General features: G+C 44.1%; 1 protein-coding gene across 1 annotated transcript; it reads right to left on the reverse strand.

Moving 5' to 3' along the window:
• Positions 1-23520, reverse strand: LOC140593252 (ribosome biogenesis protein SLX9 homolog). Its single transcript, XM_072717218.1, has 6 exons — positions 23241-23520; positions 23012-23123; positions 3166-3234; positions 2648-2807; positions 613-681; positions 1-398 (listed from the first exon to the last, which is right to left on the reverse strand). Exons 1-6 carry the CDS (start codon positions 23442-23444, stop codon positions 272-274), a joined length of 741 nt encoding a protein of 246 aa, XP_072573319.1. The 5' UTR covers positions 23445-23520; the 3' UTR covers positions 1-271.
• Positions 23521-24875: the final 1355 nt, after the last annotated feature.

Here is a 24875-nt window from a genome sequence, read left to right on the forward strand (position 1 = left end):
TGTTTTTAAGGATATTCATATATTTATTATTTCTCCAAAAATATATCAATCATGACTCCATGATGACACTGGCTAGTGGGGAAACCATAAGGTAGCCTGGAGTAAAAGCCTCATGCTACCCACTCTCTGAAGATCATCACATGGCATTACCTCCTGTGAGAACAATCATCTCTCCGGCATTCAAAGAGAGGGCATCACTTTCAAACACTGACCCCTGTCTACTGCACACCAAAGTTCATGCGCATCCGTGGCAAGATCAGGCTTCCTGAGGCTACCTGGGACTCTTCTCCTCTTCTTCCTTCAGCCTTTTCCTCAGGTGCTCGCCAATGGCATACAGTGGGTTCGCTCTGAAGGCGGGATTCTGCAGCATCTCGCTGAACCTGGAGCTTTCTGTTTCCCTGGAAAAAGAAAGATCACTGGTGTGAGCAACATGTCTATAGGAACAGGTGCAAATGTCCTCGAACTTCATGAGGGTGACAGTGACTGGATTCAGATGGGGGGGGGGGGCTCTGGACATCACATCAAACAACTAAAGAAAATGTTACTCCTGGTTTTATTGGTGAACATGAGCCAGAATGCTGTGCAGCAGACCAGGCCAGATTGAGTACTTACAGAAGCTTCCGCTTTTGTACTGGCTTCATCTGTCTGTAATCGGTTGGTTCGGGCTTCTTTTTCACAGGCCTGGGATGGGGGGAGAGGCATGAGTCACATGAAACATGTAGGAAGACAGGACAAGCATCCAGGCAGCAGAAGACCACTGCGGGCGCCAGTCCCGCTGCAGGAAAGCTTGCCTGGCACATGGCGAACAGCGGTAGGTAGGAGCCAGCCAGCACATGTGTGGAAGAGATTCGGAAATGGAAACACCAACGATAGCCAAGTGACCTCAATGTGACCCTGGTGTCTTTCCACCATCCACCAATGCTGCCGCTGCTGCCCAAGGTGGGATCGGTGGCCCGGAGATTAAAACGTATCCGTGATGGACAACTGTGAGCTCTCAATGGAGGACCAATTACGCTCCAAATGCATGTGGACGTGTCTGACACATGGGGCTGGCTAGCTCCTCTAACCAGACATTCTTGCCATGACGGGAGTCAGATGGTGGATGGTTGCTGAGCACCAACTGCTCCACACACGGTTATTAAATATCCCATGGGGAGTCTGTGTGAGGAGGGCCGGCAGCCATAACGGAGACAAGGACAGCGGGTGGCGGGAGCCCAGAAAGGAAGCCAGCAGTGCCGATTATGCTACGGTGGAGGAAAACACAACAGAAGCACGGAAGGATGGACTTTCTAGGGTAACATGGGACCAAATTCAAATTAGCTGCAATCCAGTCATCAGGGAAGGAGAGCCACATCATAAAGTACATTGTAGGGAGGTGCGCACTGTTTGAGCTATATCACTCATTTCTGGAGCTGTATAACGTAAGCAAGATGGGGGAGGTCGGCCATATAGAAGAGAGCTGCAGAAACTCCATGGGTCATTTCCAGTTGGAAGTGAGTGCATCACCCCAGAAGGGCGGTTTATCTGTTGTGCAGCAGGAGTGAGTAAAACACAGGACAGCATCTCTGCAGCTCGAGGAGGAAGGTCCTCAGCAGGAAGCCCTCAGCAGGAAGCCTGCAAGGTTGCAGTCTTCACAGGACTGCTCAGAAAAACCCTGAGTTTTTGTTCTCTGCATCACCTATAAAGGCATTGTCACAGATGCCTGGTAATATGATCACCTTAACCCAAAAGGACCCACAAGCTGCAGTCCCCTGTGACCACCCAACCACCCCACACCAGACCAGACATTCAGCACATGGCATTTCACTCTTTACTGGGGGAACAGAACAAATGGATGTAGGACATAATTAAACTCAGGAACAGGCCAAGGGACAGCCACCTGCCCAGTGCTTTTAAAATTGATCCAGTGATTACATTTTTGCCATGAAAAATTCAAGTGGTCCCATTAACAAGCTGCCACTGGCTTTGGGGGTGCATTTTAACCAGAGGGGAGTCAAGATCATGATCTGAGGGTGTGGCTGCATTTTCCAAGCCTCCTCACAGCCAAGCCCTTAAGTAAGTATTCCAAAATTAAGTCACCCTAATTGAACTGACTGAATGAACAGCATAACAGAAATCACACTCTTCACCCTTCATGGTAAATCAAATAAGGTAAGATGAGCAATAATTACCTCAGAATGATTACAATCAATACTTAAATCAATAAATGATCCCCAATTATTTAGAAAGGGGTTAGGATTAGGCCTAAGTCTGGGCAATACAGACGATATGTACAGTTACTGCCAATGGTGCCAACCCTGGGATTTGAACCAATGACCTTCCAATCGCAGACACAGAGTGTCCTAACCTGCTAAGGCACACACCACTCAGTAAATGATAACTAAGAAATCAATGGGGGAAAAGCCCCTGTATATATGGCAAGGCTCCCAGGGGGAGGACTTGATTGAGACCATCACAGAGGCGGGCTGTTAGACAGATACCAAAAGACAGAAAAATAAAGGAAGAAATCAAGAAAGCGAACAATAGAAAAAAAAGCAATAACCGAATGTAAGACATAAGAGACAAAACAAAACACAAAACAAAAAAACTAAAAACTAACCCAGAAGCAGGAAGTAAGCCAAGGAGCAGGCAAACAGAAAGTACTCACATGCTGGCCTTCCTGCAGGGGAGGCGCTGGCTGGTGGAGACCAGCTGGGAGAGCTCAGGCAGGGCGTCAGCAAGCAGCTGCATGTCCCCCACTACAGGCGTGGCCCTCCGCCGCGTCAGCGCCACCTGCTGCTCCTTTGCTAGTTTAATGGCACTAATTTCTGCAGGATAGGGGTGAGGGCTTATCTAGTGAGCACTTTTCCATGGAATACGACTGTACAAGCTGGCTTGTGTATAATAATATAACACATTACATTAAAATAAGTGCAGGTCAATCCATGCAGAGACTATTTTCCATTTACAGCTGGATATTTATTGATTTTTTAAAAGAAATTAAAATTGGCTCAGTATTCACTGACAACACTTTAGTCCAAGTTCTGTGAACCTCTGCATGTGCATGATCCATGGATCCAAAGTAAGCGCTCAATGTGGCCACGAGAGCAATGCTAACCCTGACGGCCTGCAGATAGCATGGCTATGTGCCACAGCCTGTCCACGAGGGGGCGCTGCAGTACTTACTGCTAAGCCATCGCTCCCGCCTCTCCTTAGTCCTCTGCTTCTTGGACTGCAGCTTCTTCTCTGATGGGCCTGCAGCAAGACGTCAGTGTGTGTCAGTCAGAACAGCCCGCGATATGGTGGGGGACATAAGGGGCACTGGACAGGGAGCTTCATTTTGGGTGGGGTGGTCCAGAAAATGACCAGACAGAGGAAGGATTACGATATCATCACGCCACCAGTGCAGCAATGGACAGATGGAATCCTACACCCAGCATGTCCCACCCTGCGCTGCCACCCCAACATAGTGACCTCTAACAGGCATGGTGATGAAAGGCAGATGCTAACTTAGCACAATAGCCACTGCTATTGTGCTATTTATATACTTAACAGTTTATATTTACTATATATTTACAGTTTAACCCCTATTCAGCCCTAACCTTAACCATAAGTAAAGCATTTCGTTTTTTGATTGCATTCACGGATCTTTGTGGGGACCTGAAAAATGGTGAAAATACCCCTAATAACTGGTTTTTACTACATTGTGGGGAACATTTGGTCCCCTCAATGTAATTCACATAATACACACACACACACAAACACAAACACCAACACACAGTCCATGTGTTCATATCTTTATGGGGACTCTCCCTTCAGTGGGCTGGCGACCTGCCCAGAGTGTACCCCGCCTCTCGCCCAAAGTTGCTGGGATTGGCTCAAGCTTCCCCGCCACCCAGATGGATTAAGCGGTATAGATAATGGATGGATGGATGGACTCTCCATTCATTTGTATGGACATAACCCTAATGCTAACTATGACAACCCTATCCCTAACCATAAGTAACTAAATACAAGACTTGGCATTTTTAGTTTTACAAGACTTTTGGTGATTTTAGTTTTTTGATTGCATTCACAGATTTTTATAAAATTGAGGTTAATCTCGTGGGGACCGAAAAAATGTCCCAACAAGGTTAAAAATTACAGGTTTTTATCACATTGTGGGGAGATCTGGTCCCCGCAATATAATAATTACAAACACACACGTGCACACACAAGCCAGCTGTCACTTTGCTTTCCATGCCAACATCCTATTATGGCCTGTGTTCCAATCCCAAAAGCCCCAAAACAAACACAAACAAACACGTGCAAATAAGTTAAAGCCCCCCCCACACAAATGGCTGGGTTTGGGTCCAGCAGGTGGACTACATCTGCGCACCACCCAACACCACCACATTTCACTTTCTAATGGGCCGGACTGAGTTCGCCATAAATCAACCACAAAAATTTCTTGAAGCTTCATAAGTGAATTCATTACACAAATGGACTCGCATCTAATCTAATTCATAGCTAATTACGCAGAGGTCATGCATGTGCAGATGGCAGACACCGACAGATTCCTGACACTAATTAAAAGTACAGGAAACGGGAGAGAGGGAGCAGTAGCGTCAAAATGTAGTGCAAAGAGGTGGAGAAAGGAAAGAGAAGTGTTCTCCATGGAGGGGGAGCGTGGCCTATCGATGGGGCCCACCTCTGCCACTATGAGAGGACGCCCCCATGTTGGTGCTGATGAGCAGAATGCACCAAGGGACGCTCCATAGAGCTACAGTGACTGAAGCACTGCTTCACCACCCATCTCTGAGATAATCAGGAGAACTTCCGGGATCAGCAGGGAACACCATTCTTCCTTATCCTTCCACCCATCAGTGATCCTCCCACGGTCCCAGACCTGCTTCAGGGGACATCTGCATACCACCACAGAGCTCCGTGGAGACAGGACACCACAGGACGGAGGAATTAGGTGGCTCCAGTGAGATACAGAGGACGCTGCGATTGTCTCCCTGAACCTTCCTCTGCCCCCCTTCAGGACCAGCCCAACTCATTTACTCCACAGACAGAGCATTGGTCAGAAGGTAACATGATGTTATAGCTGACTGAACATCGGTAGTCAGAAGTAACATGATGTTATAGCTGACAGCGCATCGGTAGTCAGAGGTAATGTGTTGGTATAGTTGACAGAGTAACGGTAATCAAAGTAATGCAATATTATACCTGACAGATTATCATAGTCAGAGGCAATGCAATGTTACAGCTAACAGAGCCCTTTTAACAACAAGAGAAATTGCAAGTCAGCAGCTGTCAGGAGCTAAGTTGAGCTTCATCATTTATGATATGGAGGTGTGGGGAGGGGGAGACTGAAGCTCCACCAGGAGAAGCTGAACCACATGCTCAATGGCTTTGCCAGGCATTTACTCATCACCACGGTATGGAGTGCGTCGGCACCCTAAACACCAAATAGCAGAAGCCTCAGCAATGACTCAGCTCCGCAGCACTCTGCCACTAAGGTCACCACTCAGGCCTTTAGAGGGCGCTCTTCCCCGAAGCTCAGCTGTGACTGAAATCAGAACATTTCTACTGAGTAAGGAATCCACCAGTTAGCAGAGGAAATACTTAAAAGCCCTCAGAGCAGGGGTCGGCAACCTTTTTGACATGGAGTGCCAATTATATATTTTCTTGTTAGTCCGCGTGCCATGTTAACGACGGGGGTGCTACCATCGAGTAGTCAAACCAAAGCAGCAGGCGCGCCAAGCAACAGCCAATGACATTTCAACATCATAGAAGACGTCTGAAAATTTTTTATGTGTTTAATAATTAGGGTTATGATCTAGAGACCTGCGCGGGACAAATTTTTCAGTCCCGCTCCTGCCCACTCCCGCAAAAAAATATATATTATTTTCTCCAGCTCCCACCCGCAGTATTCAAGTTTTGTCCCGCTCCCGCCCGCAAAATCCCGCATGTAAACATATAAGTAGTTTTATTTTTACCACTTCTTCCCACTACTCTGTTATTTGTTTCACTTGCTTCCCTTTTGAGTATATATAAAAAAGAAACGGAAAATAAACAAATATGATTTGTTTTATTTGAGTTTAATTAAATGGAATGATGAACATGGACATGAACGAGGAGCTTTTCAGAACATAGAAATACACTCAGAACAGTTAGAAATAGGCTAATAATATTGCAATGAAACAAAATAATAATAAACGTTGATTTCTCAAGTGGTCAAACAGAAAAGCATTTGGCCTAATACTGCTTCAGAGCGTTAGTCTTTAATTTAGTCGTTCTTGTTGCTTTTGTGTAGTAGATAAATAATAGAGTACTTGTTTTTAATAAATTAATTTTAAGATAATTCCATTTTGCGGGAGTCCCGTGATTAATTCTATTCTCCCGCAACACGCACATACATGAGGACCTTACCGCCCGCACCCGCATTCACCCATCAAATCTTGTCCCGCGCTGCACTCGGTGCATTGGGTCCCGCGGTACTCCCGTGGGAGTGCAGGTCTCTATTGTGATCATCATCAGCGTGCCACCCGAAATTCCTCCACGTGCCAGTTGTGGCATGCGTGCCTAGGGTTGCCGACCCCTACCTCAGAGGGTCCCCTTTGTCCTGGTTGTTGGTACAATTTCAAATCATCATGCAAATACAAATTACACACTACAGAATGATGGAAGGTGGACAGAAACTCAGGCAATACTTAAAAGCAACAGCTAACTTAAACAGGGGGCAAGACACAAATGAATACCTCCCAAAATCAGCTGACGAGATGTGCTCCAAGTGTGCACGTGGGTAAATAAGTCATGTGGTAAAACAGAGACATCACTGAAATGAGAAGTCTTGCTGCTTGACCACTTCCAGGGGCCCAAGATGGAAGGGGTGTTTTTGGGTTATTTTAGTCCCAGATCGTGCTCGGTCAGGAGTATATAGGAAAACGGCATGCCGCTAAACTGTAATCACATGTGAACACATCAGAGACAAGGCAGCAGCAGTGCAGGCTTGGCAGTGTGGTCCCCATTTTGGGGGGAGGGGGGGTCACATATGTGCCATAACGATGTGTTTCAGACGGGGGGATGCCAAGTCATGGCCAAGCCAGCCAACGAGGCCCACTTAAAACCCATGTGCACCCTTTGACAGAACACCCCCAGTTACACCCCCCCACCCTCCCTGCCTCACGTGCCAGAAACACCCCCTAACCGATTTAACGAGCTGGCACCCAGGCAGGAATGTGACCTTCTCACTTCTTGTACGACGCCAACCCACCTTTCAGTTCCCTTCTTATTCTGATTGGCTGCTCGCAGAGCGCATACCCCATGCCTATTTGATGCCCTCGTGAAGTGACCATGCCAGTCATCTCAATGTCAGTTGTGCACCAGCCAGGTAGATCAGCCAAGGTCACGCTAAGAACCAAGCAGGTGAACCAGATATGTGAAATTCCAGGCTTAAGGAGGAAAGGGGGCGGGACTCTTTGAAAATGGGAGGGGCATGTCAGAAGTTGTCAGCGTAACGAAAGCCAGCAAAACAACGGGGTAAAAAAAAAAAAAGGGGGGGGGACGGGTACGTCAGCTTGTGAGTTGTGTGCTTAAAAATACACATCCACGAACTTCAGAGAGCCCCAATCACCTACTGAGTCCGTGGGTAGGGGATGGGGGCCGCAGCTGCCGCCGCCCCCACCGTCCATGATGTGCCGTGCGGGAAGCAGATAGAGCCAGAATGTCTCAGAGCATGACTGTCTGACCCGATTCCCCCTTATCTCATGTGGCGCCACACCAATACCCACACAGACAGACATGCACCACATAACATTTTCCTAAGTTTCCTAAGTTATCTGAAAATGCAGCCTCACAAAAAACATGGTCGCCCACCAGCAAGCCACAGTGTAACCTTGATCTAGATCTAAGCCCGGTGGTCCCCCTTCCAACCCTGTTCTGGGCAGAATTGACCCACAGCAGGTTTCAAGCTAAATGACGTCCAACAAGGCCGACTTCGGCGCTCACCTCCAAGAGAGAAGCCGCTGTTATTCCCACACCGGGCAGCCACAGTGACGTTTCATAGGCCAGTTATCATCATGCTCAGAAAAAAATAAACATGATTCCGGAAATGAAGCAGGGAAGCATGGAAGAAAGCAAATGTCAGAGGCTGACATCCACAGGTTCAGATAGCACCGCCTGACAGCAACCATGAGTGTACCACTATTCCAGTACCCCAGGAAGGCAACATCATTGCTTTGAAAAGAGAGAATAAAGGACAAAGGTCAGGCACCAGGGGCAGTTCCTCGGGGAGGGGGGGGGGGGTTGGGCAGTGCTGGGAACACAAAAGTAAGCACATTTTCTGATGGACTCAAAGCGGGTGTGTGTATTCGAATCGCTTCAGTTAGTGAAAAGTGAATTTAATGATAGAAAAACATAATCAAGCTTGAGGAACCAAGACAATCTGAACAAGTAAGTTACATATTGTAAAAACTGTTAAATGTAACTGCAAAGCCTTGCATAAATAACTAATCGGTTTTCAAAATTGTGTTTTGCTTCTTAATGCTGGGAATCCTGTGTAAGTAATACTTGGAAGACATAATCAAATGCATCTGCCCCCCTAGCAAAACAGCTGGCTCCATTGTTGAAATATTCTAGAACCTCCACTGTCAGTCACCCGGAGAATCAAGGATCTAAAGTGAAAGGCTGAAGGTACCAGACAGTTGACAAGACACAGCACGCTAATTAAAATGCAGCCAATTAGAGCACTTTGGGTTCAGTTTGTCTGCTCAGTTTGAAACGTTCAGCGGGGCGATATGGGAGGTATTCACACACAGATCCCAGGTATACAGCAGCAGCCAGGATGAGTCTGGTCCTGGACAGATTCCTGATTCACAGCCATCAATGCACAGAAAACCCTGTCTCATCAAAGCTCTCCAAAATCTCCCAAACCTCTCTCAGAACTCGCTGATACCCCCCAGTGGTGTCTGCTGTAGGGCTGTACGATTCTGAAAAAAAATGTGAATCATGATTCTTTAGCTTAAAATTGAGACCACAATTCTCTGTAATAGTTTTTTTCTTTATTTTTTTTATTTCACCCACTGCAAAACAACACAACAAAACATGACTGTGCCAACCATATGACCAGCATACCAACTTTTGAAAAAAGAAAGGAAATGCTCGATTGGCCATTCAATTAGGGTAACCAAAAGAGCCATACCAAAAGTTCCAGCAACAAAAGTGCAAGTGGGGACATTTACATTTTTGGTACTTCAGTACTTTGGGATGGGACTTGAAACGTTTTCTTTGTCGAACGGTTATGCAAATAGCCTGCCTCTGAAACGGAATACTTGTTTAGAAAAATTGCGAACTCAGAAAACAACGTTAAACGAGGTAAACAACAACAATAATAATAATAATAAAAATAATAATAATAATAATAACTAGTAACTGCAAGCAGTGACTGAAGGGTCCAAAGCGTAGGAAGATCATCCAGTAGAGGAGTAATGTTGGAGAACTGGAGTACTGAGTGTCATTGGTGGCCAGTGTATTAAAAAGTCAGACAGAACTAAATAGTCCTGTAACAGGATGACGATCTTTGAGTCTAGGCCTAACAGGTCAGCAGATGTAACCTTGTGTAGGACAGAATGTAGAACCCTCTGGTAGAGTGACTGAGCCCGACTGAATGTCTGGTTTGGATTAGAGTACTAGTTAGAAATACGCACCTTCCTACCTAATGTGGTAAGTCTAGATCTTACAAGTTAAGGTTTGTTTGTATTGGCTGTGTGAACTTTAACTGGCTTGCATATTCAGAACAACATTGCTCTGTTGGGGGACAGCTCCATATAACAGCAGTACAATCATGCTTTGTCCTTTTGCAGGCTGTTCATTTAGACAGGAGAAGGCCTGAAAGTATTGAATGGTGTTTATGAAATGGAGCACTGACTCCACCTGCTGGCCAATTTATTAAAAATGTCAAAACACTGCTTTGTGCACTGCCTGGCTTATGAATGAATGAAATGGCAGTAAAATAAAAGTCAATTAAAAATATGGACTCATTTGAAGGGAATGGTGAGAAGGTTTTATGAAAAATAAGAACATTTCAGCTGAATTAGCCAAGGTGGGCCATAGACAGATATGGACAGTGGCCGGCACCCCCGTTTGACCGATCAGCACCTTGGAGGGTCTGTCTGGAGTCCAGTACTACAGTGCAGTGTCAAATTTAGTGAGGATTGGCTGAAGCGTGCCTGAGATATAACTGCCTGGTTGAAATGGGCATGGGACTGGTGTAGCTTGGGCGTGGTTGGTGGCTATACTCTACAAGCAAGTCAAGCTTTTTTGATGAGTCATCCATAAGAGCGGTGTCCTGATTAACCTGCTACCATAAATACCTAGGTGGGGTGGAGATTGTAGGAGTAATAGAAATATGTAATTTATAGAGTTTTTAAACATCACAAGGAAATGCAAAAGACTGTCATTGGTCAGTAAAGATATCTTGAATTGGCATGACTCACAGAACTTACAGTACAAAGGATTTTGACCAGTAATATGTTACTCAAACAGAAATGAGAAAAATATCAGTTGCACTGGTTTTGCAGGTTTAGGAACATGTTACATTGCTGTAGTGCCACCTATTGCAAATTATGCAAATTAGCAAAAGATCTAAGTGGGTGGAGATTAATAGTTTCACTTATAGGGAATGGCTGCCTGTATTGGGACTAACGGGTCAGGAGTGTTATGCCCAGCTCGTCCGATCCTCGTGTGTGCCACGCCCACCTCGTTACCTCGTGTGAATTCCCGATTCCTCTCGACTGCTTTTCCGCTCGTCGTTCCCCGCGATCATAACAGAATGACTAATCTCCCGAACGACGCACCGCAGCTGGAAGAAGACCCATGGCTCATCCTGCTGCATGAGGTGGCGTACTGGCGGGATGAGCCAGAGGTCCAAACGGATCCCCGCTTGGCTGATCTGGCCAACCAGAGCTGGACCCTCCGTCAAGAGGTTACCCCGCTCAACGAAGCGCATGCACTGGCGGAAGTGCACAAATCTTCAGCGGCTCATCGGCGACGTGACAGGGACAGAGGCAACCCCGCCTCCACCTACCTGTCCCGGCCGGCAAAAGAAAAAGAGGCGAAGGGGAAAAGGAGAGGAAGCCGCCCTGACAATCTTCTTGGGGGCTTGTTATCTCTCCACAGTCTCTCTCCCCGCGGAGTGTCAGGAGGAACCCCTCCTGATTCAGCAGCCCCTGGGGATCATCACAGCGGCGCAGTTACCATCGCCACCAGCCTCCATGTTCCAGGGTGGCTGCCTGGAACATGTGGGGATCGGGTCTGTCTTGGACGCTATCCCGCGGGTCCTGCGATCCCTTAAAGGGACCCAGCCTCGCTGGGAAGCGCCTGACCGGGACGGGCTGGGTGAAGTGCTGCTGCTGCTGCCGCCGCTCTGCCTGCGGCACCATCCGAGGTGCCCCCTGCTGGCCGCGTGCCCAAGGCGCCACCTGCTGGCAGCATGCTCAAGGCGCCCCCGGCCCTGCCTGAGGCCGCCGCTCTGCCCGCGGCCCCGCCCGTCCTGCTTGTCCAGCCCGGCTCGCCTGTCCTGCCTGTCCAGCCCGTCCTGCCTGTCCAGCCCGTCCTGCCTGCCTCTCCGGCTGCACCGCCTGCCACCACGCCCGTGGCTCCGGCTGCACCACCTGCCGCCACGCCCCCTGCTCCGCCCGAGTCTCCATCCGCTGCGGCTCTAGTGACTCCATCGCCCTTGTCCCAGCGAGGCCGACACTCCCCAGGACCCCGCCTTTCCGTGTCCCGTAAGGGGAGGGGACACAGGCGTCGGGCCCGGGTCCTGCCGCCCTGCCCCCTGGCTCGCACGTGCGTCCCCTGGCCGTCGCTCGGGTCCTGCGGGTCCTCTGGGTTGGCGGTCTCCTCCGGGTCCCCGGGTTCACTCCTGGCCCTTTTGTTCCGGCTTTCTCCCCTTCTCCTGCGTCTCCTTTCCTGATCTGTTTGTCTACATTTCCCGTTCTGTGTCGGGTCTTGTCCTGGCTTCTGCCCTTGTGTTTGTTCTGCGTGTCTGTTCTGTTTCCGGTGCCCCGCTGATGTTTTGGTTTTGTCTTTCAGGTCCTGTTCCCTCGTCTCGTCCGTCGCCTCCCCTGGGGCACGCACGGTGTGCGCGCCTTTGGGGGGGGGGGGGTTCTGTTACGCCCAGCTCGTCTGATCCTCGTGTGTGCCACGTCCACCTCGTTACCTCGTGTGAATTCCCGATTGTCACCACCTGTTTCCTGTTTCTCTTGGCTTGTCCTGTGTATTGAGTCCGCGTCTGAGTTAGTCTTCCTAGATTAGTCATTGTATTGTTTAATGTTCGTGGCCTGTCTGTCCGGAATAAACCCCGTATTCCCATATTTACGGCTCTTTCGCCTGCTTTTCCGCTCGTCGTTCCCATCGATCATAACAAGGAGATATCAGAAGAAGTGGCACTGGATTTTCAGATTTAGAGACACATGTGACATTGCTGTAGCGCCCCCTATTGACTGACCAGCATCAAATTTGGAAGGCCTTTCCCTAGTACTGTCCTACAGTACAAATTCAAGTTTGGTGCTGATCGGCTTAAGCATACTCAAGATACAGCTGTCAGGTAGAAATGGGCATGGCACAGGTATGGTCTGGACATGGCTAGTGGCCGTCCCTTACAGAAAGTTTAAGATTTTTTTAAAATAATTTGTAATAATAAAAATAGCAAAATTTGATATTTTTTCCACCCTATGACAGAGTAAAAATGTTTTACTGAACCTCCCTGCACTATAATATCCGTATACCGAATTGAAAGTAAGAAAAAGCCTGATCTCAGCTGACAGGCGTAGTAAGAATCGCACATGCACAACATAATAATATACTACAGCCATTTTTCGAATGCAGAACAAAATACCCCGACTTACGCTGTGATGAACTGCCCTCCTGCCACGGATTACAAGAGGGTCTGGCTGCAGTACGTGCACTCTCAACCACTTTACAGTATATCCGTGTAATTGTTTTATGACTGCGATATGAAATGATATTCTCAAAAATTATTGTACATTTTATTAGAGATGTTCATTTCGGATAGTGAACGCTCCGCAGTGCAAACAGTTAAGGATTTATGTAAATTGCCAAACTTTCACAAAAATTAACCATACATTTAATCCTCCAGCGCCAAGTCTTCTTAACTAGCGGGTGCGGCACAGCCTACATCATCCATGTAACAAAATTTTGTTTTTTTGTATGAGACTCAAATAAACTGCAAGTGGCCTGCACACTTTTTAATACATAGTATGGAGAGTGCTGTAACAAAACCAGCACCACTATCGGCTGTATCGAGCATATTTAATTTAGCCTAATTAATGAACGTAGTTGGTTGCACGTGTGGGCACGCCCTCATGAGTTGATAGGCTATGCATCCAAGAGTTTATTTCCTTTACGCTCTCTGTTCTATGCATGTACTACACTGCAAATATTTTAACCGTTTTATTAACCGTTTAAGTGATAGTACTAATCGGTTAAAATTCTTCTTATCAGGTAAATTTTGAACCCCCCATAAATTTAACAATTTATTACATTCACCTCCCCTCATTCTATAAACCCCAACTCATCTTCTAAAGCAGTAGCATTTAATCTGTAATTATAGTCTTTTTGGGGATGAAACATTTGTCATGACTGTACCAAACTAATTTCCCTGAGATATGTCAGCCAGGGCAAGGTACAGCCAAGCTGAGCCACTAAACGGAGAATTACCAAAGGGTACCCTATAGTCTGGGACTCTGCACTGAAAGACATATACGACTTAAAGACGATATAATTATTATACAGTATACTATACATATGTTAATTTTTTCATAGAAAATAAAGGGTCATCTCACGACCAAATCGACAGGTCCCAAGGGCACAGTGTCCCTTGCTGGCAAAACAGCATAGAATGCTGCTCACTCTGTCTTGGCAAAACAAACCAGACCAGGGTTGTGCGGTGAACACAGTGGCTGTGTCTCTGAACCAAATAAATACCAGGAAAACACTCCACACACCTCTGTAAGCTGTTCACACAACTTTGAGATGACTGCCCCTATCTAGACACAAAAGGAAAGTCACTGAAAATCACAGCTACAACTGCAGCTTCACAAAGAACTGAGGTACATTACATCCCATGGACTGTTTGGACCATAAAAAAATTTACTTGTGCCCCCTGTGGCAACTTCTGGAATAACTTAATTTCTAGGAGAAGCACCATCTGTCCATAATCCATGGGTTTTGCCTGTGGAACCGGTGAATTCCTGCCTATACTCTGTGTTGTGTTTGTGGGTGTAATCAGGTGTGTGAGGTGCAGGAGAAAGGGATAAAGCAGATTCCGCTGTTGTTCCTTAGGTTTATTGAGTCCTGTTGGGAACAATTAGAAAGAGGATAAACCTCTCATGTGCTCAGGCCCTCTCGCTCTCTCCCCGTGTGTGCAGTACAGCAACGGGCCAGAGGAAAAACACACACTTTATTCGAACTGAACATAAATGAGAATTAATACAGAAAATAATGTTAATTAAATAAACTAATACAAACGAAAGCATGCCTGTTGGGAACAATTAGAAAGAGGATAAACCTCTCATGCACTCAGGCCCTCTCGCTCTCTCTACACAAGGTATAGTGCAAATGCTTACCATAACGTAAGATGCCTGCGGGCAACTACAAGGTTTACACACCAAAAGTTTAAATCAGCGTGATAAATTTATGATAATGACAGTCAGTTATGAAAGCTGCTGGCAACAGGTATAATGGTAAGGGCACCAGCAACTGACTCATACCTTGATGTAATTTGTATAAATAGTGCATTATAACTATTAATTATGTAAGAAAACATAACCTGTTCAAGCCGGATGGGTTGCATCTGAACCGGAGGGGAACCAGTGTACTGGGAAGGCGTATTTGTAGAGTAGTTGAGGAATGTTTAAACTAGGGACTGGGGGGGGGCAGGGAGGTTAGTTAAGTATGTAACTGGGGGGAAACGGAAAGCCCCAAAAAATCATATTATAAGTAGGCACTGTAATAGGCCTACCCTTTGTTGTCTGTATTTAAACGCCAGGAGTATTAGGAATAAAATTCATGATTTAGAGGCTCTTATCTCATCGGATGATTATCATATTATAGCAATAACTGAAACGTGGTTGAGTGAAAAGGATGGACAAGAATATAATATGGAATTATGGATGGTTACACGTTGTTCCGTAAAGACCGTATAGGTAAGAAGGGAGGTGGTGTTGCAGTATATGTAAAGGAAAACTTGCAGGCAAGGGAGCTTACTGATATAAGTAAAAGTACGGAAGCTACATGGGTAAAATTAGATGCTAAAAACCCAAATAGCCTAATTGTCGGTGTTTGTTACAGAGCACCTAATGTAGCTGCCGAGGAAAGCAGATTGTTATACAGTGATATTAGGATTATGAGCAATAAAAATGATGTGGTAGTTATGGATGATTTTAATCTACTGGGGATGCAGTGGGACATTGTTGCTGGCTCTTCTGAAAATGAACTTGAGATGGTGGAATTAGTACAGGATTGTTTTTTTACTCAGTTTGTTAACACCCCTACCAGGGGAGATGCCATTCTTGATCTTGTTTTCTCTAATAACCAGGACAGGATTGTTAAATTAGACGTTTTAGAACCACTTGACAGTAGCGATCATAACATGGTTAAATTTGAGGTTAAGTTTAGTGCCCGTAGAGCAAAGTCCAAATCAAAAATATATAATGTTAGGAAGGCTAACTTCAATTGTATGAGATTAAAACTAGAAACTGTGAACTGGATGGAGTTAAATAACAAAACTGTTGAAGAGGCATGGGAATTTTTTAAAAGCACATTATTGCAAGTACAAGAGGACTTCATACCTGTTTCCAGCAAGAATAAATCTAGGAAATTGCAACCTAGGTGGTTTACTAGGGAAATAAAGTATAAAGTAAGGAGGAAAAGGGCTTTGTTCCAGAAATGGAAAATAACTGATGATGACAGAATAAAGCAAGAGTATCTAAATCTACAGGCTGAATTAAAAAATGACATTAGACGAGCTAAAAGGAATGTCGAAAGGAAGATCGCACTGGAGGCTAAGGATGACGTTAAAAGTTTCTTCCAGTATTTTAACTCTAAAAGAGCTCTAAAAGCTGAAATTACTAATCTGCAGGATAGTAAGGGTCTTATAATTGAAAACAACATTGACATAGTAAATGAGTTCAATGATAGTTTTGCACGGGTATTCACTGTTGAGAACACTAGTAACTTACCAGTTCTTATTACTAATCCAACATCGTCTATAACTAATATATATATAACTGAAGCTGATGTTTTGCAAAGCCTAGCTAAGCTCAAAATAAATAAATCACAGGGCCCTGATGGCATCTTACCAATAGTGTTAAAAGAGATGAGGGATATTATTTGCCGACCCTTAACTTTACTGTTTCAAAAATCGTTATCTGAAGGTGTGGTACCTTCTGATTGGAAGCATGCCAACATAACGCCCATTTTCAAAAAAGGGGATAGAAGTAATTTGTCAAACTATAGGCCAATCAATCTAACTTGTATAACTGGTAAAGTTATGGAGGCTATAATCAAAGAGAAAATGGTAGATTACCTGGACTCAAATAACATTTTGAGGGATAGCCAGCATGGATTTAGGAGAGGTAGATCCTGTTTAACAAATCTGTTGGAGTTTTTTGAGGAAGCTACTCAGGAAGTTGATGATAAGAAGGCCTATGATGTCATCTACTTAGATTTCCAAAAGGCTTTTGATGTTGTCCCCCACAAGAGGCTCTCACTTAAACTCAAAGCGATAGGTATTTTAGGAACTGTAGCGACCTGGATTGATAACTGGTTAACGGATAGGAAGCAGCGAGTAGTTATAAGAGGCTCAATGTCACAGTGGGCCTGCGTTCATAGTGGGGTACCGCAGGGTTCAATTTTAGGACCACTATTGTTCCTAATTTACATAAATGATATAGACACCAATATATACAATGGGCAGCGTGTGGTTCAGTGGGCTAAGCCGTGTGCCTGTAATCACAAGGTCGCCGGTTCAAGCCCAGCCTCAGCACGTCTGCGGGTCCTTGAGCAAGACCCTCAACCCCCAGCTACCTGGGCGCTGCTACGGGTCAACTTGCTCTACAAAAGAGCAAGTTGAGGGAGGCGTAAAAACAATTTAATTAATAAAGTGTTCATTATATACAGTAAACTGGTGAAATTTGCAGATGACCCCAAGGTGGGTGGTGTAGCAGATACTGAACTAGCGGCTCAGCAGCTACAGCGGGATCTAAATTTAATTAGTGACTGGGCTGACACCTGGCAGATGAAATTTAACATAGACAAATGTAAGGTACTCCATGTAGGGAGCAGAAATATAAAGTACAGGTATTTTATGGGACCTACGGAAATAAAGGTAGCTGATTATGAGAAAGACCTTGGTGTGTATGTTGATGCTTCCATGTCTCATTCTCACCAGTGCGGGGAAGCAATAAAAAAGGCCAATAGGATGTTGGGGTATATCTCCAGGTGTGTGGAGTTTAAGTCAAGGGAGGTAATGCTAGGATTATACAATTCCTTGGTGAGACCTCACCTAGAATATTGTGTGCAGGTTTGGTCACCATATCTTAAAAAGGACATAGCGGCCTTAGAAAAGGTGCAGCGTAGGGCCACAAGAATGATTCCTGGTCTTAGAGGAATGTCATACGAGGAAAGGTTAGTTGAGCTAAATCTGTTCAGCCTCAAGCAAAGAAGACTGAGGGGGGACATGATCCAGGTCTATAAGATTCTAACAGGTTTGGATGCTGTTCAACCGAATAGTTACTTCAGCATTAGTTCAAATACAAGAACTCGTGGCCAAAGGTGGAAATTAGCGGGAGAACATTTCAAACTGGATTTAAGGAAGCACTTCTTTACACAGCGTGTAGTCAGAGTATGGAATAGTCTTCCTGATAACGTAGTGCAAGATGAATCCTTGGGTTCCTTTAAATCAGAGCTAGATAAGATTTTAACAACTCTGAGCTATTAGTTAAGTTCTCCCCAAGCGAGCTCGATGGGCCGAATGGCCAACTCTCTTTTGTATAGTTCTTATGTTCTTATAACACTGATGACGATATGAATGTTCATAAACAGGATGCGGTTTCATCTTAATTCACAGTCTTTTCCTTAATTAATTAGGCATATCATACTTTCAAAGTGCATTAAGGTCCATTCTGGTTTCATCGGCGACATCGCGGACCTGTCAGTCCCCAAGTCGACTACTACTGTATATCCCATCCCAACTACCTAGCTGGCCAGCTTGCAGCTTGTAGTTGACCCAAGGCATCTTACGTTAGCAAGATAAGTTTGGTGATAATTAATGCAGCTAGCGAATTACTTACATAAAATCCTATTATTTGGGGGGCGCAATAAGTTATCGTAGATAACTCTATCGAAGAGAACTCTATCGGCAGTCTATCGCTCATCCTGCTAGTCCCCGATGTAGAGGGTTGAATTTCGGACCGTATTTTAAACCACTGAAATTGTGGCAGCGTATTTGAAACAGCGATAATAACGGGACTGAATATTGTAAAGTAGAAATAAGAGGACTGAATGTTCCTGCTTGAATAATAAAGATGCGAATAAAACACATGGGATATTTTCAACTGAATTTGTTCTTTTGAAATTTATTTTGAGGCGAAATTAAATTAACTGAATTCATGTGGTTGAATTATAAACATGCACTTTAAAATACGTATGTTTTGGAACTTAATTTTGGATTATTCGATAAGTGTAATTCAACGTGTTTTTTTCATCAACGACTTTGAGAAGGGTCCAGCTGCAGACGCCTGTAGAGTGGAGCTCCACCGGAAATACGTCACCTCCACAGGAAATACGTGATTTTAAGGGGCGTAAAGTGGAGCTCCACAGGAAACACGTGACCAAACTGTGTGTTACAGCGGAATTTCAGTTGTAAAATTCTCAAAAAGTATGTTTTTGTTCATTTATACGCTAGAGAAATTATATATATATATATATATATATATATATATATATATATATACTGTATATACATACAATATATATATATATATATATATATCTGGTCTGATCTAGTTTGTGGAATATATATATTGGTCATAAGATGAGCAGTTATAAACATGCCATACATACGCAATTGCTATTATGTTACTTTCCATACACATTACTAATATATATATTGGTCTTGCCTTAACTGTTATAAACATATACTATATACGATTGCTGGAACAGCGCAAATGCGTACGTATTTTATGTGCATTTGCGCTGATATGACAAGAAATTATTGTGCATTTTAACCTGTATATGCTAATTCGTACTTCATTTGCGGTATATAGGTTGAAATGCACGGTATTTTCTTGTCATATCAGCGCAAATGCACATAAAATACGTACGCATTTACACTGTCACAGCAATCGATTGCCGCACGTATCGCTTTTAGAGGTGAATGCGTACTTGCGTATCAGTTATATGCAGCCCTGTATGTGTTGTATAAATGATGATCAACATGTAACAATTATATTCAATCAACTGCTAAATTTATTTAGACAGCAACAACAAACAGAATTAAATTTTTTTTAAAAATCAATCAACACACTCAAGTGCCAGTAATTTAATCTTTCTCATAACAGACAGCATTAACTCGGAGGCCCCGCTGGTCAACACAGGCATGTAAAAATAATCCCATGTCACGTGTTTCCTGTGGAGCTCCACTTTACGCCCCTTAAAATCACGTATTTCCTGTGGAGGTGACGTATTTCCGGTGGAGCTCCACTCTACAGGCGTCTGCAGCTGGACACTCTTGGAGACTTTTGTCATTAATTTATGGTGCGTTCGATTATTTCTTTTTTTTTTTTTTTTTTTTTTATTTGTACAAACCATTATAAACAACATTATACAGCGTTCGATTATTTCTCTCCAAGTCGGAACTCGGATGAAAACGTCACAATACGTCACGAAAAACATCACTTCCCGTCGGAAACACGCCCCTTTTATGACGTTGAAGTCGGATAGAACTTCCACACCCCTCTTGGTCGTCGACTGCGAGTGACGTCACTCCCCATACAATCACGCCCCACAGTATAGACCCACCCCTGACCCTTGTAAGATATGGAAAATGCAATTGCAAATGGACTTTGCTTTTTCATTTGAAATGTGGCAGTCAGTGTTCGTTCACGAAAGCGAGTGTTTTTCAACCTTGGGGTCGCCTGGAATTCAAATGGGGTCCCCTGAAATGTCTAGTAATTGATAAAAAAAATTACTGATAAAAAATATGTTTTCAACTAATTATTATTCTTTTAAAAATATGATTAAAGCACTACATACAATTAGAGGTGGCGACACATCGATTTTATCGATTATATCGATTAATTCTAATTTACAGTTCAGGACGATGTGTTTTTATGAAAATCGATTTTATTACTTATTTTACACGCGAGCGCCAAAAGCGGAACTAATGCGACGCACCGTTATTCACGGGTAAATTAGCGCAGCGCACCCAAACATTATAGCAGATTCACAAACAACGTGGCAACGACAGGGGAAAAGCTGGAGCTTATGCCCAAGAAAGCTGTTGCTACATCTGTAATATTTTGGATTTGAATTTAGTGATTAATTGTCATTGTTGACACACCGCAGCACACAACAACGAAATGTGTTCTCTGCATTTAACCCACATGTGACAATGTGACATAGCAGGGGGCAACTAATTCAGCGCGCGGGGAGCAGTGCTTGGGGCGGTACCTTGCTCAGGGTACCTCAGTGGTGCTTTGCTGGTCGGGGATTTGAACCTGCAATCTTTCAACGAGTAAATCTTTTACGACTGCGCTGCCCTAACCATTAAGCCACCACTGCCCATATAGAATTGGTTCGGTTTTGCGCCGTCGGACACAGACCAAACAAGTCCTCGTTGCAAAGTCTGTTTTAAAACTGTTGCAACCAAAGGAAGCAGCACGACAAATTTATTCCAGCACCTAAAACAGAAGCACGCAGCGGAGTGGGAGAAGTGAAGCTCCCAGCGAAATGAAAATAGCCGCAGCACCAGCACAACATCCAAAGTTAAGCAAGACACGTTTTCGAACTGTGTGCCATATGATAAGAATGGGGCACGGTGGAAGGCGATAACAAACGCTGTCGCGATGTATATTGCAAAAGACATGGAGCCCATACATACCGTGGAAAAGCCGGGATTCATTAACATACTACAAGTTTTTACAAGTTTCTAAAAGTGTTTACAATGGCGTGGTCTGCCATCTCACTTACAAGAATCTTTTTTGCTTTGTCAGATTGCACTTTAACCCTAAAGTAAATAATAATAAAGTTAAAACTTGTTTTGAACCATTTATTTGTCATCAGTAGTTTGATTTTGAGTAGGGGAGGGGGAAATCGATTAAAATCGAAAATCGGATTTATTGTGGAAAAAATGGGAGATTTTATTTTTAGGCTATATCGCTCAGCTCTGCATACAATCTTAAACAACTGTATTCTTTCACGTTCATAAATATAAATAAATATGAGTTCAAATAAAATGATCGCTATCACCTTTCAGCCTTGTAAAGACAAGCTCGCCTAACTGTACATGTGATCAGGGAAAATAAAATGTGACTTTGTGCACTAATCTGGCTACTATGTATTTGCAACACGGTATAACAGACATGATCAAAAAATAATTCTATAGGGGAAAAAAAATGTCTATGGGGTCGCCAAAAATTTGTGATGTCAAAATGGGGTCACAGGCCAAACAAGGTTCATAGTTCATAGTGTTAATAGCAGCAGCCAAAAAGCTTAATGTTCCTAACAGAGTGACTACAGTCTGTCCTGAAATTATACAGCTGAAAGGTTTTCAAATACAGTATACATCATAGAACATGTTGGATAAATAGACGTAGTTTACTGTTGATTTCATGTTCGTTGAAGTTTCTGCTTTTTAACATATGTATAAAGTAATGTTATCTGTTATATACATAAACTCAGGTGAAACAAAAAGTGCGTTTTCATGGCTGCCAAATCTCAAGCATGTGGCATGACATTCACGCTTTCAGACTCACGCTGGAAATCTTACGGCAAATCTAAATTCCATTATAAAACCTAAAATTAGCTACATCAAAGGTACATGGTTAAATACAAAAGCAGACAGTGTTGCCCCTAGGTTTGCAGCTTTGGGGAGCAGACGGACACCGCCGGGATTCATGGTGTTCATGTGTTTCTTTTAATGACAGCAGTCAATATAACAACTGAACTAAACATCAGAACATTTCTTTTTACGCAGATATTTTTGTCTGCTTTTCAGATGGTTGACGCGACATATTTTCTGATGCGCGCTCTCTGTCCGCTAGTGGGCGTGTGCTCACCTGTGTGTGCGCTCACGTGTCTATGCGTGCGCATAAGGGCGGAATTCCACCATGCGCGATACAGAGAGCTGAGGAGAATTGTAATTGCGCGACCGTGTACAGACAAAAATTACAAGCTGTTGCTTAAATAAGATGAATAACATTAGGCTATTTAGTTTGTTTAATAAAAGGACAATGTATAGACCTGTTCTATAGGAAAGGTAACCTTAAATGACTTCTGTTGTGATCTGGCGCAATATAGAAAATTAAATTAAATTAACTTGACCTTCAAGGGGGCGGGGCGGGGCGCCCCCTCCCCCCAATATAATGGTAGGGGAAACACTGGACTATTTACAACTGTTACATGTGTGTGCAGACATCTCGAATTGAAAATCTCACACCAGCCAGCTGGCCGAAGTTCTATGTCACGTGATAATAAACATTGTCAAAACGTTTTTGAATTGTACTGAATTAATTTGATTTGACAGTCAGGTACTGATTACATGCAATGTTGATACAACTAAATTTTAGTTATATACCCCTGATTTACAAGGTAATAAATCTCTTACATACATATAAATGTATGTGTAGACTTATCTCGAATTGAAAATCTCACTCCAGCTAAAGTTGTCAACTCTGCGCTAAGCGTCTGCAGACACATCCCCACTGCTCGAGACATTTCTGTGCAACCTGTTGCCAGCAGATACCTGTGTGACTCGAAGTGTCTGCTGGTTTCTGCTCAGTCTTCAGTGTCTGGACCAGAGCTTCTGGGCTGATTTCAGTGCCGGCGAAAACAGCAGACGGAAAAGTATCCGGCATCTAAAAAAGCATTTAAAGGCGCATTAAACCCTCCACAACTTGCAAATAAATGGTCACGACGTAATGTTTTCACTTTCTGCTTCTCCATAGTCCCTGTGTCCTGCTAGTCAGTGGTACCTTCATTCTGCCTCCTGGTTTAGGCTTGGGGCTGCCGGCCGCACTCCTATTGCTGTCGTACAGTGGACACTTAATAAGGACATCCCCTTCGGCCGCCGTCGGCGCCTTTTCCAAGCCCGGCGCTGCGGACACTTCATCCCCATGGTTACATTTTACCGCCCTTTGGTGGAGCTTTTGCCGGACACGTTTTATCTTTCCCACCATTCTGGGTTTTATCTAAAACAGCGCTTGACCGCTAACAACACCAACGTGCACTGCTCGGGTGTTACACAAAAGACGTACCGGCTGGCACTGAGGATCCCTCTTATCAGTTCCGATGTATTTACACGAAATATCCAGCAGATGGAGCATGTCTGATTCGCTTTTACGTAAGTGTCGCCCGCAATTCAAAGTACGCGTTTTTATTTAGAAAAAGGGGCAAGTTTTGGTCATGGTGAAGAGGTACACCAGGAGAAATCATTCACATTTATTGTTCACTTAAGTGAGAACTGACTGGGAGATGGACACCTGTGCTGGCAGGTGATAAATGAAGATTCTAAGTGATCATTTGTCCATCCTGCAATCATTTCTGAGGTTTGAATGAAGGTATGTTCGGGTGCAGGTTTGTTGTTTTGGGGGGCCCATTCAAATCACTTTGAGCCCCCCACCACTACCACTACACACACACACACATCATCACAGAGGATCTCTCCTAGGTTGACAACACCTCAGTGGTAGTAGGCAAATCACAACAGCGCCTCTACTTTCTGAGAAGGCTAAGTAGAGCTAACCTCCCACAGAAGCTGTTGATTAACTTTTACAGATGCACTATAGAGAGCATCTTGACTAACTGCATGACAGCATGGTATACTTTTTGTTGCTGTACACTGGTGCAATAATATCTGTTCTCGTTAATTCTGCTTTGGTTAGAAATAATCTGTTTGAAGATTCAACACTGCATATGCCATCTTTGCAAATGCTTTGACATATTTTGTATGATTATTTAATTTTTATTTTGTTTATTTTGTATTTATAAATGGACCTTGTGGTTGTCATAAAAGTAATTTGTTGTGTTACACAATGACAATAAAGTGCTTGAATCTTGAATGAACCTTGAATTTTGAAGATCTTTTCACCACCAGGACAAAGAACTGCCATCACAGAGGAGGTTTAAGTGCACCATGACCAAGACCTCATGCCATCTCCACAGCTTCTTCCCTGTAGCCGTCCAACTCCTAAATAAACTTGCCTAGTACCTCAGTAATATGTCACCCAGCTGCAACCCACCAACCCAGGGAAAATTCCTCTCTTGTCTGATATGTTTCCTTCATAGCACATGCATTATCATTTCAACTTGCACTAAAATGGCCCTTGCCATTTCTGATGATTAACTTGCACTGTATCTTCTGTAAATTTGTGCACTATGATTTGTATTCCTATTTTTTCTCACACAGTGTTCTGTGGAGTGTTCTGCTGTATGTCTTTAATTTTGTCCTGGACTTCATGTTTGGCACTGGACCACAATTCTGGCATATACCGGCAATTATGTGAGTATTTCACATTATCAAGTTTGTAAGAAGAGATGGAACTTGTGGGTTGACCACAGCAAGCCGCTGAGACCTTCTCTCAGAACTGGAGTAAATTCTGAAGAGGAAA

Source organism: Paramormyrops kingsleyae, chromosome 1 (genome assembly GCF_048594095.1).
Source record: "Paramormyrops kingsleyae isolate MSU_618 chromosome 1, PKINGS_0.4, whole genome shotgun sequence".
NCBI lineage: Eukaryota > Metazoa > Chordata > Actinopteri > Osteoglossiformes > Mormyridae > Paramormyrops > Paramormyrops kingsleyae.